Source organism: Astyanax mexicanus, chromosome 10 (genome assembly GCF_023375975.1).
Source record: "Astyanax mexicanus isolate ESR-SI-001 chromosome 10, AstMex3_surface, whole genome shotgun sequence".
NCBI lineage: Eukaryota > Metazoa > Chordata > Actinopteri > Characiformes > Acestrorhamphidae > Astyanax > Astyanax mexicanus.
The window spans coordinates 53,276,951-53,293,162 of NC_064417.1; the positions used below are offsets into that span (position 1 = coordinate 53,276,951).

General features: G+C 37.4%; 1 protein-coding gene across 5 annotated transcripts in view; it reads right to left on the reverse strand.

The window, feature by feature from the left end:
- The window catches only part of diaph2 (diaphanous-related formin 2), an 877,667-nt gene that overhangs the window by 403,506 nt on the left and 457,949 nt on the right, over window positions 1-16,212 (reverse strand). For all 5 annotated transcript variants that reach the window (XM_022683643.2, XM_022683642.2, XM_049484129.1 and 2 more), the window contains 2 exons: window positions 10,628-10,726; window positions 2,437-2,531 (listed from right to left, as the gene is read on the reverse strand). In XM_022683643.2, coding sequence (XP_022539364.1) covers window positions 2,437-2,531; window positions 10,628-10,726 — 194 coding nt within the window. The remainder of the gene's footprint in view (window positions 1-2,436; window positions 2,532-10,627; window positions 10,727-16,212) is intronic.

Genomic DNA, 16,212 nt, shown 5'->3' on the forward strand with positions numbered 1-16,212 from the left:
ATAGATCACTCTGTGTTTAATACATCTATATAATATATAACATTCACACATCGCAACACAGCACAATCAAACTGGAGAAAACTGCTACTGGAAGATGTCTGGCTGGCCCACATGGCAACAGCTTTAGCCTTTAGCTCAGCTTAACATTATTGGACCAAGTCTCAGTTTTAGGAGTTGAGTTTTTATAGTTGAGGTGCACATTGAATTCTGCGTGATTTGATCAGCCGTGGTTTTATGTTTTTTGGATACAATCCGGGTTAGCACCCGAACATCCCTTTCAGACAGCTTCCTCTTACAGCATCCACAGTTAATCCTGTTGGATGTGGTTGGTGCTTCTTGGTGGTATGCTGACATTACCCTGGATACCGTGGCTCTTGATGCATCACAAAGACTTGCTGTCTTGGTCACAGATGCTCCAGCAAGACGTGCACCAACAATTTGTCCTCTTTTGAACTCTGGTATGTCTCCCATAATGTTGTGTGCATTGCAATATTTAGAGCAGAACTGTGCTCTTACCCTGCTAATTGAACCTTCACACTCTGCTCTTACTGGTGCAATGTGTTTTATTGACCAACCCATGTATACCTATTTGAATCTACTGCAAAGGTGCTACATGATAAAATTCTTTATGCTGCACCTAAACATTAATCTCTGTACATTTTCCATCACTTATTTATCTGCACTGGAAACAAAAAACAGGAAGATTACTCCCTCCCTCCTCTGTACAGAACTGATATTACAGCTGGAAAATTCTCTCAGTATTGATTAAGCGTCTGAACAGTATGAGCGATGCATTACGACCGGCTGAAGGTGACCAACAGCACCAAACCAGCCTGAGGACAGTCTGTACCGGGAGGACAAATACCCCCCCCACCCCCCCCACCTCTCTGAATACCCTCATACCCACAGCCATCAAAACTCCACCAGAGGGGGCGGAGCCAGCGGTCTCATGCAAATGAGATCAACCCTTCATAGACAGAAGTGGCATCTTCAGCTCCAGAAAACCAACAAAACACACACACACACACACACACACAGTGCGAGCCGGAGTTACGAGCTTCCAGCACACTCATCAATCTTCCTGCAGAACAATGGGCGGCGACGGGGGAGTGGGCGGAGCCTTAGGACTTCGCCAAGTCCTGCACCACCACCAGAGCGTCTATTATCAGAGTGAATGAAGCCGAGCTGAAGGACAGAGTCTGGATTATAAAGGTATCAGCCTCTAATAATGATCAAATGCATGTAATGTAATGTGTATTTATATGCAAATAAGAATTACAGACTCAAATAAAAATTACGGTATCACTAAATACTAATAAATCTCACAGCTGCTTAAGCAATAATACACGAGATGACATCACATTTGGTTTGTATTTGGTTTGTAAGCGCTGCATCGTTGCTAGGTTACACAGAGAGCTTCAGGTACAGTGCATTACCGGCTGATAACGGTACTCATAAAACGCCTTCGGAACTATTTACCACCCCTAACATTACAGAAAATACTTAAATGTCTCAAAGACTGTAGAAATCATGGATACTATGGGTCCCCAGACCAAACTCAGTGTCTCAGACTGCGTTCATTGAGTTTACAGTGCAGCCTAAAGGTCCAGAATGTCCCAACACTAAAAGTGTATTTAATGTATTTCATTACTAAACCATTTACACTTCAATCAAATTACAGAATTACAGTAGAATTACAGTAGCATTACAAGGCTTAGTTCTGTTTATCAAATCAAATTAATTTGTTTATTGCTTTTTGCAACTAATTTGTTTTCGCAAGGCTGCTTTACAGAAGTGTGGTAGCACTTTCAAAATAAATGACGTTAAACTTATTACACTTTATAATGCATTCATAAAGCATTATAAACATGATTAATATATTTAAATGTATAAAGCTCTTCCATTTATTTTTAAGTAAGTTTAGATTTGGATTTAGATTCCATATTTTCACTAAAGCTCAAGCATTAGCATTAGCGAATAACAGCTAATGATAATGCTAATGCTGCTCCAACAGTGCTAACCAGGGTGAGGAGCAGGCTACAGGCCAGTGAATATTTACCTTTGAACAGTGACAGAGCTAGTGCTAATGGCTAATGCTAATACTGCTGGAGAACTAAACTGAAATTTACTGCTCCTTAATACCTGACTGGTAGAATTCATAGATACATTTTTTGGGAAAATTAAAGAATTTTGAATGCTCCTTATAGTGCGAAAAATATGGTATTTTGGTTTGTTTAACACTGTTTTTAAGTTACTACATGATTCATTATGTGTTCCTTCATAATCTGATAGATCACTTTAATATTTATTTATAATTTAGGGAAAAATAAATACTGTTTGGTAGATACGCCAATATGTGCACACACACACTCTTACACACTCTTACACACACACACACACTCTTACACACACACACACACTCTTACACACACATACCTGGATTAATGCTTCGCTCAGCCTCTCCTCATCCACCTCCAGCACAATGTCCCGGATCTCTTCATAACGCAGCCGGAACGATCCGAGGAAAATTGCTGTTGAGATGGAAAAGGACAGAGGAGTCATTTTATTCCCTACGTTCTCCTGCTGATCTTCAAAAACACAATCTCCACCCAGCGCTCTTCAGATAAAACCACCAGCAGCACACTCTATAACTCATCAGCCGCAGGTAAAGCGCCGCTCGATGGGGCTGTTCCAGACGTTCGGGGCTGATTGGAGTGGGATAAGAAACTATTTGCTGTTAACAATGAAAGTATCCAAAACAGCTTTCACTCTGAGCCACGATTACACAACATCGCCACAGAATATCAAACACTAAACCCAGAGATTCTATAAAAACATTAAAATCTCTGTTTATCTCAAGATAAAAACCTGCGACGCTCAGGCCTGTATCAATAATTATGATTATTACAATAATTATCGTAGTATGATACGCGGGCGTGACCTCAATCGCTTCTGCTGACCCCAATATCACCCATTATATTTTTATATTACGTCGTTTAATTCTCTACGTTCTGATTGGATAAAATAAGGTAAACTTTGCTTTTACTTATATATTTTAGAATGCATATCGTCGCTGTCCAATGAAAAACAACATCTCCAAACAGCAACTTTACAGGAAAAAGAAAAAAACACTTCTAAACATTCAATGGAAGTCTATGTAAAACTATTTTATTTCAGGTCATTTTAAATTATTTATTTGAGTCCATCTATCAAGAAATCTTAGCACAGTGTAAGGGACAGTTTGTCTGTTCAAATTGTGTAGTAAACTAAAAATCAACAACAATGGATGTACTTGTTATTTTTTATTGGACAGCGGCGATATGATGGAGTTCTCTTACACTACGATAATTTTCCTTAATTTTGATTTTATATCATAAAATAATTATCAATATAATTTTATATAACATATATTATATATATAACATATTCAAAATTATCATTCTAGCAAAGTAGCGTAACTGTCAAATAAATGAGACAAATGAAAAAGAAAAAAACAGGAATAGTTGGCAATACTTCGCAAAGTATCAAGACAAACAATGAAAACTATGAAAAAAAATATTATTATTATTCATTTCCTTGGAATTTGGGAGAAATGTTGTCAGTAATTTACGTATCGTACAGTATATGGATATAACCTCAGTCCTCTTTTTTTGTGTATTACTATTTTAGGCTATTTTAACATTTTATTTGTAATAATAATTAAATAATGAACTTTCTTGCTGCTCTTAAAAATGGGTTTACTTCGACTATTTCAGTTATATATTATATATTATATCAGTGATACAAAATGGTTTTCAAACAGAGATGCCCGATAATACTGGGCAGATCCTGACAGTAACTGTGGCAGCAGGTCCTGCCGTGTGACTTTGGCAGCAAAGTCCTGCTGTTTAACTGTGGCGGCAGGTCCTGCCGTGCAACTGTTGCTGGTCCTGTCAGTGACTGTAGCAGGTCCTGGTGTGTGACTGTGGCAGCAGGTCTGCCATGCGACTGTGGCAGGTCCTGGCAGTGACTGTGGCAGCACGTCATGCCGTGTGACTGTAGCAGGTCATGTCAGTGACTGGTCCTAGCAGTTACTTTGTTAGGTCCTGGCAGTGACTGTGGCAGCAGGTCATGCCATGTGACTGTGGCAGGTCCTAGCAGTGACTGTGGCAGGTCCTAGCAGTGACTGTGGTAAGTCCTGCTGTGTGACTGTGGCAGGTCCTGGTGTGTGACTGTGGCAGCAGGTCTGCCATGTGACTGTGGCAGGTCCTAGCAGTTACTTTGTTAGGTCCTGGCAGTGACTGTGGCAGCAGGTCATGCCGTGTGACTGTGGCAGGTCCTAGCAGTGACTGTGGTAAGTCCTGCTGTGTGACTGTGGTAGGTCATGTCAGTGACTGTGGCAGGTCATGCCGTGTGACTGTGGCAGGTCCTAGCAGTGACTGTGGTAAGTCCTGCTGTGTGACTGTGGCAGGTCATGTCAGTGACTGTGGCAGGTCCTAGCAGTGACTGTGGTAAGTCCTGCTGTGTGACTGTGGCAGGTCATGTCAGTGACTGTGGCAGGTCCTAGCAGTGACTGTGGTAAGTCCTGCTGTGTGACTGTGGCAGGTCCTGGAAGTGACTGTGGCAGCAGGTCATGTCAGTGACTGTGGCAGGTCATGGCAGTGACTGTGGAAAGTCCTGCTGTGTGACTGTGGTAGGTCCTGTCAGTGACTGGAGCAGGTCCTGGAAGTGACTGTGGCAGCAGGTCATGCGCTGTGACTTTGGCAGGTCATGTCAGTGACTGTGGCAGGTCATGGCGGTGACTGTGGCAGGTCCATTGGCCACTGACGGGTCGTGACGCCGGAGTGAAGCCCCTTCGGCAGCTCAGACTCTCTCAGGCTCGCGGCAGCAATTAAACGCAGGACCATCGTTACCGAAACCAAACGACGGCGGCGTCGCCACGGTTACAGTGATATTCTAATGAACCAGCCAATGACAGGACGGGTTTCACATCAATAAATAAATAAACGTTTTGTTTCAGAAAGTGGAGTTTAATGACCTTTAGACGCAGAACTCGTCAAATTTACTGTAACATTTTAATTGGACGAAGAAAACTTTCACCTCAGCTGCCGGCGACTCATTAGCATAATTTACACAGTGAGGGAGAAATCTCAGGATTCTGGATTTTTTTCTCATTTTAACAAGTTCCAGTGTGACAGATGCTCCCTTTATTCATGTCCAACTCAAACTACTCACTCATGTTCAGATTTACTCAATATAAAATATAAATAAACACAATAATAATAATAATAATAATAATAATAATAATAATAATAATAATAATAATAATAATAATAATTCACACAAAATTGGCAAGAAAAGCTTTTCAGTGTTCGACTGAATAAGTGAAAGAGTTTTTAAAGAATACATAAAACTCTGTAGTTTTTGATGATGCAATTAAACTGCAACCAGATGGAATGTTAAAAATGTTGTTTTATCTTTTAAAATGCATGATAATAAAAGAATCTGTGTTTTATGGGCTACTTTAACCTTTAAAAAAAATTCAACTTAAATATTTGTAATAATTTGAATATTTGTAATAATTAAAACTTTATTGTAGCTCTTTAAAAATGTGTATTTTTATACAAAAAATACAAAATGGTTTTAAAAAGGGATAAGCAATAATATCTGAATTATATTGGCATTAGTCAATATTTATTTATTTATTTATTTATTTTTAATCATCAGCATCCGTCAATTTTTAGATATTTCAAACTGATATTGACGTTTTTATTGTATGGCAAGCGACACCTGCTGCACTACTACAACTTTAAAATCAGGTGATTTAAGCTAAGTTTTTTGTATTTTTTGTAGTTTTTATGTGTCTTTTGTTTTATTTTACTATAATTTTTTATTGAATAAAAGAGAGTTTAAATGTGTGATAAGTCTATGTAAGAAGCAGATAAAGAATGCATAAAACTCTGGAGTTTTTGACGTTGCAATTAAACTGCAACCAGCATGAATGTTAAAAATGTTAATGGTTCAATAAATAAGTAGTTTTGATATTGCTTTATCGCTTAAAAAGCATGACAAAAAAGTATTTAGGCAATTTAATTCATGTATTTGTTTTTGGTTTGAGTTAATCATATAAACTACTTTAAGCCTTTTTATGCATTTCTCCCACGTGTCATTGTTTGTCTTGATACTTTGCGAAGTATTGCCAACCATTCCTGTTTATTTCTGCGAGTTTCCCATTTGTAACTCACAGCTGATAATTACGCTAGTTTGATATTGTTTTATATTATAAAAAAGGCTCAAATTGTCTTTAAACTATAACAATATAGTTATTACAATTACTGCTGCGACAATATAGCACCCAAACTAGGCTTGTTATAATAATTACGTTACATTCGTATCATACAGTATATGGATATAACCGATTTTTTTTATTATTATTATTATTATTATTATTATTATTATTATTATTATTATTATTATTTATATATGTTGTTTTGACATTTTAAACATTTAAAGGCAAGAAAAACGTGTTAGTGTTTGGCCGAATAAGTAAAAAAAAGACATAGTGTTTTATACAAAACTGTTTTTGTTGATGCAATTATCAATCAACTAACTGCAACCAGATGGATTGCTAAAATATTCATGGTTCAATAAATAAGTAGTTTTGATATTGCTTTATCTTTTAAAGCTCACCTTCCATGAAAATCCGATTTTTCTTGTTTTTTTGTGGAATACAGTAGGTCTCTCCGAGTTGAATGTGTACACCTGCACATTAAACTGTTTTGCAGCCCCCATTGTCTGCAGGAGCTAAGCAAAGAAATCCCCCCTCCCCCCCTCCGAAAAACGGGTGAATTTTGAATTATCTTTCTGCCTACGTAGGCAGAAACTCACAGACCAGCCCACCTTGGCTCGAGAAACTCCCAGAGGCGGAGCTGAAGCGACGCAACATCACCGCTCATCAGTTAGGAGGTGGGAGGCAGTGAGCGGCAGAGCGGTGGAGGGGCGTCGCAGTGCTCCTAGCCAATCAGAGGAGAGATATTTGCATGCTGTTTGCATGTATGAATATTCATGAGCAAAGCTGGAATCCGGTCATTTTGGACACACCCCTAAAACAGTCCATTAAAAAAGAGCTATACAGAGACACCTGAGCACTTTTTTTTTTTACAAAAACGGCTCACATGTCATTCATTCATACTAGAGACCACAACTAGACATTTTAAAATGAAAGAAAAAACGACGGAAGGTGACCTTTAAAAAGCACAACATAAAAGTATTTAGGCAATTTAATTCATGTATTTGTTTTTGATTTGAGTTTATTTTTTTGGTGCTGGTGGTGGCTTTTTATAAAACAATGTAGTTTTTGATGATGCAATTATCAATCAAATAACTGCAACCAGATGGATTGTTAAAAATGTTCATTGTTCAATAAAAAAGTAATGAATAAAAAGTTTGCAATTGCTTTATCTTTTAAAAGCATGACAAAAAAACATTAATGCAATTTAATTTCATTTTTATTTATTGTGAAAAAAAGTGGCCAAAGCCAAAAATGTCCTCAGAAAGAGCATTAAAATTGGGTTGTTGCTGGGTCTTCCAGCATGACAATGACCCGAAACACACAACCAGGGCTTTTTGGTACAATGTGTTCGAATGCATCATAGAGGCATGTCTAGCAGTGAACGTCATACTTGTCCTACTTATTTTAATTTATATTTTTACCGTCTATTCCCATCATTTGGCACATTTCAGTGCTAACCTTGCAGTATACAATTAATTACTGTATATGTTAAAAAAAGAATGAAATATTTTTGCTATTACATGCTATTATTCTGTGCTAAGATGATATCTAACAGAGATTTTTCAGAGTTTTAAATATGCATGTGATGGTGTGAGTTCTCCTTAAGTGAGCTGGTTGTTTATTGGTCGGTTGGCTGAATGAATTGTAATTGTGAAAAAATCAATAAAGTATATTTTAACACATTAGTCTTAAAGACGATTCGATCAGCATTTACCGCACCAGCCCATTCAGAGTGTAACCTCATATCACTGCTGCTTTCCAGTCAGTCCCCCCCACGGCCTGCTGTCCCAGCATGCAACTGAGAAACTGAGAGACAGATATCTGTCCTCAACTCAGAGCTGACCTCTCAGAACCTCACAGAAATTACACTTTTAAAATAATTCAATTCATGATTTTCTTAAGTTTGTATTAATTAATTTATAAATTCTATTAATTTCTATATTTACTCAGAAGGTCTAGTGTCACTGTGTGGGGTATAATTCTGTATAACACCAGATAATATATATATAATGCCTTATGAATGCTTTATAACGTGTCATAAGTATGTTTATATAGAGTCTTCTAGAGATGACATTCACAGAAAGTGTTACCTTTCTGTGAATGTCATCTTTATTAGACTCTATAACTACATTCATAATATATTATAATGCATTCATAAGGCATTATAAACATGGCTATAAATATTTATAAAAATGCATAACCCACTATAGCCATGTTTATTAAGCATTATGACTTGTGATTATAATACATTATAAGCTATGCTTATGATATACATGTTAAAATAGTTTATATCTATCGTTAATAATCCAGTCCTGCAATGAAAAAGTTTGTCACTTTACTTAGAGCGCACAAAGACCTGTTATAATACATTATAATTTACTATAACTAATATTATATTCAAGACGAGTGTAATTCATGAGTGGTTAAAATATATTTATAGGATTATTGAGGGTGTGTTTATAAGTTGGAAGCTTTTTTAGTCCTGATACTTTAGTCAAGTCTGTAAGCTGGGACTGAGTTTATTGATATTGATGTATAACATGTTATAAACACAGCTATTAATGCATTATAATCACAGTTCATGATGCATAATAAACATGGCTATGATGCATTATAGAGTTTTATAAATATGTATAGCCATGTTTATAATGCCTTATGAATGCATTATAATGTGTTATGACCATGTTTATAGAGTCTTATAGAGATCACATTCATAGAAAGTGTTACCACACAGCTAATTATTATGTATTATGATCACAATACAGGATGCATAATAAACACGGCTATAATGCATTATACACATTTTATTTTATATTTAAAGCATAATAAATGCATTATATTGTATAATAAGAAAACGTATGTTTACTCAGTTATTAACTGTGTATTTAAATAGGTAAAGGTAATGAAGTATCAGGTAAATGTGGTGTAAAACAGGAGGAGCAGGTTGATGAAGCTCTATAGGCTCTGCAGGTCAGAGGTAGAGGCTGGTGCCGTGCCGGTGGTGGAGCACCATATGGCCAACACCTGCTGTCAGGACACGCGGAACACGCGGAACACGCGCCGCCTGCCGCGTCCTTTTATCCTGTTATGTGTTTATTTTACAAATGATATCAGACGGTTTGGGAGGAATCCATTTGTAACAACAATGACCTCTATCTTCTGCCAAGAAAGCACTTATCCCCCCCCCAGCTCCAAAACACAGCCTTTTACAGCGTAAATCACTTCTCAGACCACGCAAACGCTCAAGATCTCACTTTACGGACACATTAACGGAAACACGACCAACCACGCACCAGCTGACTGCACTACACAACACAACACTGATGCTACACTACTAAATACATAATTACAGCAACCTGGGTAAAGAGAGAGGCAGCGATTTAACAATATTACAGCAAAAAATAAAGATATACAGTGTATATATATATACAGCTGATTTTGCTATTTATAGGTTTATGTTTGAGTAAAATGAACATTGTTGTTTTATTCTATAAACTACAGACAACATTTCTCCCAAATTACAAATAAAAATATTCTCATTTAGAGCATTTATTTACAGAGAAATGATAACATTTGAAAAAAGGCTGAAATAACAAAAAAAGGCGCAGAGCTTTCAGACCTCAAATAATGCAAAGAAAACAAAACGTTCATATTCATAAAGTTCAGAAAATATTTGGTGGAATAACCCTGGTGGATTTTAATCACAGTTTTTTCATGCATCTCGGCATCATGTTGTTCTCCTCCACCAGTCTTACACACTGCTTTTGGATAACTTTATGCTGCTTTACTCCTGGTGTAAAAACTCAAGCAGTTCAGTTTGGTGGTTCGATGGTTTGTGATCGTCCATCTTCCTCTTGATTATATTCCAGAGGTTTTTAATTTGGTAAAATCAAAGAAACTCGTCATTTTTAAGTGCTCTCTCATTTTTTTCCAAAGCTGTAGTTAAGTAAAGCTAAGAAAACTAATAAAAAAGTATTTCCATTTACTTTTAAAGTGAAACGAGTGCTGGATGTTAATCTACACAGATTTCTCTCGTGAAAACTCTCCTGTTTATTTGGGTGAGTAAGCTTAGATTTCCAGATTTCAACTAAGACTGGGTGCAGCAGTATTAGCATTAGCATTAGCGGATAACCGCTAATGCTAGCCACAATCAGTGCTAGTAAATGCTGCCTGAGGCATAAGGGGAGAATGGAGATTTGTTATTCATACTAGTGAACGGAAATCCATACTAGTCATCATGTTTCACTACAACTCACATCCATTTAACACCGGATTTCATCTTCAATGGGACTTATAGAGTGGGCACTTGTTATTATAGCAGAAACATCATATTTAATTAAACAAAAATACACTTACAGAGATTCTGGGCCGTCTTTGCATCCAGGATTCGCAGCTCCTTTGCCTTCTTCTTAAATTGTGCAACTTTTTCATCCGTTTGCTCCACGTCTTTTTTCACTGCAACAAACAAACAAACAAAAAGAGCAGCGTTATAGTGACTGTTACAACAGATTACAATACTGATGATTCTGTATCTACTGTAACTGTAGAGTAATTACAGAGCAGTACGGGTACAACAGATTACAGTGCTGGTGATTCTGTATCTACTGTAACTGTAGATTAATTACAGAGCAGTATGGGTTCAACAGATTACAGTGCTGGTGATTCTGTATCTACTGTAACTGTAGATTAATTACAGAGCAGTACGGGTACAACAGATTACAGTGCTGGTGATTCTGTATCTACTGTAACTGTAGATTAATTACAGAGCAGTACGGGTACAACAGATTACAGTGCTGGTGATTCTACTGTATCTACTGTAACTGTAGATGAATTACAGAGCAGTACGGGTACAACAGATTACAGTGCTGGTGATTCTGTATCTACTGTAACTGTAGATTAATTACAGAGCAGTACGGGTACAACAGATTACGGTGCTGGTGATTCTGTATCTACTGTAACTGTAGATTAATTACAGAGCAGTACGGGTACAACAGATTACGGTGCTGGTGATTCTGTATCTACTGTAACTGTAGATTAATTACAGAGCAGTACGGGTACAACAGATTACGGTGCTGGTGATTCTGTATCTACTGTAACTGTAGATTAATTACAGAGCAGTACGGGTACAACAGATTACGGTGCTGGTGATTCTGTATCTACTGTAACTGTAGATTAATTACAGAGCAGTACGGGTACAACAGATTACAGTGCTGGTGATTCTGTATCTACTGTAACTGTAGATTAATTACAGAGCAGTACGAGTACAACAGATTACGTTGCTGGTGATTCTGTATCTACTGTAACTGTAGATTAATTACAGAGCAGTACGGGTACAACAGATTACGGTGCTGGTGATTCTGTATCTACTGTAACTGTAGATTAATTACAGAGCAGTATGGGTACAACAGATTACAGTGCTGGTGATTCTGTATCTACTGTAACTGTAGATTAATTACAGAGCAGTATAGGTACAACAGATTACAGTGCTGGTGATTCTGTATCTACTGTAACTGTAGATTAATTACAGAGCAGTACGGGTACAACAGATTACAAAATAAGAAGGATAAGAAGGAAAGACGTAATAAAGGAGACGAGAGGAGACAAAAACACAGAAAGAAGCAACATAATAAACAGTGAACTAAATGAAGGAAGGGAAGAAGGGATGACGGAGAGCAGAAGTTGAGTGTGGGCCGGCGGGGCGTGACTGAGGCTCGGCTCAGTAGATCAGGGAGAAGAGTCTGCTGTTGACAAACACCAGCTCGGTCTGTCAGCAGCTCAAAGCCATGGAGATAATTGCGTTAGCGCAGTAATCCGGAGGAGTGGCGGGCACGGCTGCCTGGCACAGCCCCGCGGCAGTATTAACGCCAGGCACGCCACTCGCACTCCAGAGAGAGAGTCCATTTACATTCATCTGACTGGGTGAGAACCTCGGCCCGGGCACTGAACCCAAATCTCGCCATCGGTCAACCGGCAATAAACCGAATTAGAGCACCACCAGCGCCGGCGCCGCGCCTCTGCCCACAGACACTGCTTAAAGACTGGAGAGATAAAAAACTGAATTATACTGTATTATAGGAAATTAAGGTCTTATTTATTGAGCTAAATGTACATACATAGTGTGTAATGAATAGGTAAAGAGCTGTTGAGGTTCCTAATGTTTCTCCTGTAATAATCCATCCCATTAAAAAGTCCAAAACATCTCACACAGCAGTGTTCATAGAGCATCCAATCCCATTCCATACATTGCCAGACGTCAACATTCATTGCTATCTTAGCAACACAGCAGCACAAAACCAAAAAACAAAACTTTTACATCAACAATAAACAGAATATTAAATAAAATAACATTGCTGTTCCCGTAAACGAGCTGCGTAAACGAGCAGGTTATTTTTCCTCTGCTGAGAAGCGTTTGTTGGACACGTCCAGGTAGCTGCACCGTTAAAATAGCAATCCGCCAAAGTCAGAGCTCACCTGACTCTACTCTTAAAGGGAAAGATGAGCTTAAGTGACACTCTGATTGGTTTATTATTTCACGTAACGCCCAAAATGAATTAACCACCCATGATTAATTAAGAGAATTACAACATGCCTTTTGCATGTTTAGTGTCATGCGGAAGTGTACTTTTCCTGTCGTTACGATAGCAAAGACACACTGACGCCCTAAATCAAGCTGCCCACATAAGGAACAATTTGATTGAAGGCTTTGAACATTTACAATATTTCATATTAATTGAGCTACACGTACAGAAGTAGTGTGTAATGTATGAGTAGAGAGTTGTAGACGTTCCTAATGTTCCTTCTATGATAATCCATCCCATAATATCTCCAATATTCTCTATACACAGTAGCTGCAGATTGTGTGGTAGGGGTATAGGAGTGTCGATTGAGCGTCCAATGGCATCCCACAGATTTTTTTAATAATCAGGAGATACAGCAGATGCACATGTTACAGTCTCTCTCGAAAAATACTCAATTTCCCAGTATGCACCTGTGCTCAACCCTCTGATCCATGCCGGATCACATGACGCACTGCCGTTCTGGCTCGCCGTGGTACTAAGATTGCTCACACCTGGACTCATTAGCATAAATAGCCCCTATTTTTTACTAACTCGTTTTGACCTTTTGTTTTGCTGCCTCGACTACTCTTTTACCTTGCTCTTTGTTATTATTATTATTATTATTATTATTATTATTATTATTAGCGGTTTTGATATCAACCTATTTTTGTATTTTTTAACAATTTCTTGGCTTGCCCTTTTGCCCTGTTGTGTATATCGAGTGTATGAACTCATTGCCTGCTCACTTAGGTATGTTGTTTATTTATGCTGCCATTTTGTAATTGACCCTGCCTGTCCCTGACTATTCTTTTAAGCCTGACCCCTTGTTTAATATGTTGTAAAAAAAAAAATAATAATAATTAAATGGCAGTGTTCTGTCAAATCACCAACAATATTTGTTATCGTAATGTACAGTGAAATATAGTGATATTATTTTAGTGGAATTCAGGACCTATGTTTTAGATGTATATATGTATTAGTCACTACATGCTTCCTTATGTGTTTCTTTAATGTAGTAAAAAATAATTAAATAAATGAATAAAAACACTGAATGAGAATAAGTGTCCTTAGTTTTGACTGGTACTGATATACACTAATATTCTTCTGAGACCCAGGTTTAGCTTGCGATTAGTTAAGGGAAATGAAGGGTACAGGAACAGCACTTTATCTGAGGAGCTCCTGCTGCTGTTCCTCACTGTAAGAGTGTTTTTATTTAATCAAATTTTGTACAGGAGGTCGTTTCTGCAAAAACGTCCTCAATATGCCCTTAAATTGGGACAGTTAGTTTATTTTAATATTTTAATTGAGTGTAATGTTGTCGTTAAACTACTAGATAGTACTGGAAGTGTCAACATTTTAACTGAGTATCATGATGCAGAGAAGCAGTAATGTCCCCATATGAGGACGCAGGGTCTCAGGAGGATATAACACTATAGTTAGTGCTGATTTTATTAAATGTGATTTTTATTTGAATAGTTTATTTAACAGGGAAAGTGTACATCAACATAAATTAACATTACTGTAAGTGCACCAGAATTAGCCTAAAGACTATATTTTTTATTCGTTGTGCCTGCACGGATCTTGAAATTGATCTTAAAACCTAAAAAAAAACAAAACATGAAGATTACAATGAACAATGCAAATATAAAAGAGCAATAAAACAGATATAACACAGTGTATAAGTTTGCTAAGTAGCTGAAAAGACACTCTAACTGAAGATACTTTTCCCATGGAAAAAAATAAACTAAAATAAAATAAAAACTGTAAGTTATATATACTCACTACTTCATAACGCATTCTTAAAAAGCTATTTTTAATCTTTAGAAGGCAAGAGAGAGAGAAAGAGAGAAAGAGAGGTAGTCCAGGTGAAAACACACAGTGTATTCTGGGTAATACCTGTGGGAGTGAGAGTGTACCGTGGTGCTTATCATCACAACTCTGATATTTATTTAAGCCCTGGGTGGGCGTCTCCGAGGAAATCCTGAACAAACAATTTTCTCCCAAGGAGCTCACTATCTGCATATGCTCAGGAGTTACTGCAGCTCACAAGACACTACACACTCTACACACACACCACACACAAACACACACACTCTACACACACACACAAGACATACTAATATAAAATCTGAGAACAAAACAATGTGCTTAAATGCTTCAACTGTTCTCAGGAACAGGCAGGTCAGTCAGAATTACGTAAAATATCAATTTTATAAATACAAAAAAAACAATTATCACCATTACCAACACTTATTGGCTATTTACTAAATACTCTGAAAATAAGGCCAATATCACAATAACACTCATAATTTTGCAGGTGGAAATAGTCACAGATTTGTATTTCCTTAATAAGGTACCTGCAGTAAAGCCTTATTAAAGGTACACCATGCAACATGTGTCAGATAATTTGTGTGCAAATGTAATTATAAGTGTTTTATACTGTTTTAGATTAATAAATAAATTATTTAAAGGGTAAATTAATGTTCTTTCTGCCACCAAGGGTTCCCATAATACAGCCTGAGCTAGTTTTCTATCAAAAACTCATATATATATATATATATTATTTTTATTACTGTAAATATCTACACTGTGTTCTTTAGTTTTCCAGCAAAACTTTACAAAAAAACATCTCTTTAAAAACACAGCCGAGGGGAGAGCTAACCACACAGGCCTACACTCCAAAATACACACGCTTTTATGTCTGTGTGTGTGTGTGTGTGTGTATGTGTGTGTGTGTGTGTGTGTTTTGGCAAGTGTACACTCGGTCTGATAACAGAGCTCTACTAGACTAATATATTTACATTCCACCACCGTCCAAAACGCTATCCCCTAATGTTTTAGACTCAAACATTTACACACAACTGTTACTATAATACTTAGCAACACCTCAGCAACCAAGAAACAAGACCTTAGCAACATCTCACCAATCACCTAAAAACATTTTTGCACCCGTCAGAAACCACTAAACATCTTAGCAACACCTCAGCAACCACCAAACAATATATTACTATAACTCAGCAACCACCAAACAAGACCTTAGCAAATGCCACACATCTTCAACACCTCAGCAACTACCTGAAACACCTTAGCAACCCATCAGCAAACACCTAAAAAAATAAACAGCACCTCTGCAACCACCAATCAAGACCTTAGCAACCACCACACAATATCTTAGCAACTATCTGAAACACTTCAGCATCCCATCTGCAACCACCTAAAACAGTTTAGCAGCACCTCAGCAACCACCAAACAACACATTGGCAACACTTCAGCAACCAAGAAATAAGATCTTATCAACACCTCAGCAATAGCTAAACAACATATTAGCAACACCTCAGCAACCACCAAGTAAGACCTTCATAACACATCTTTGTTTTTTTTGTA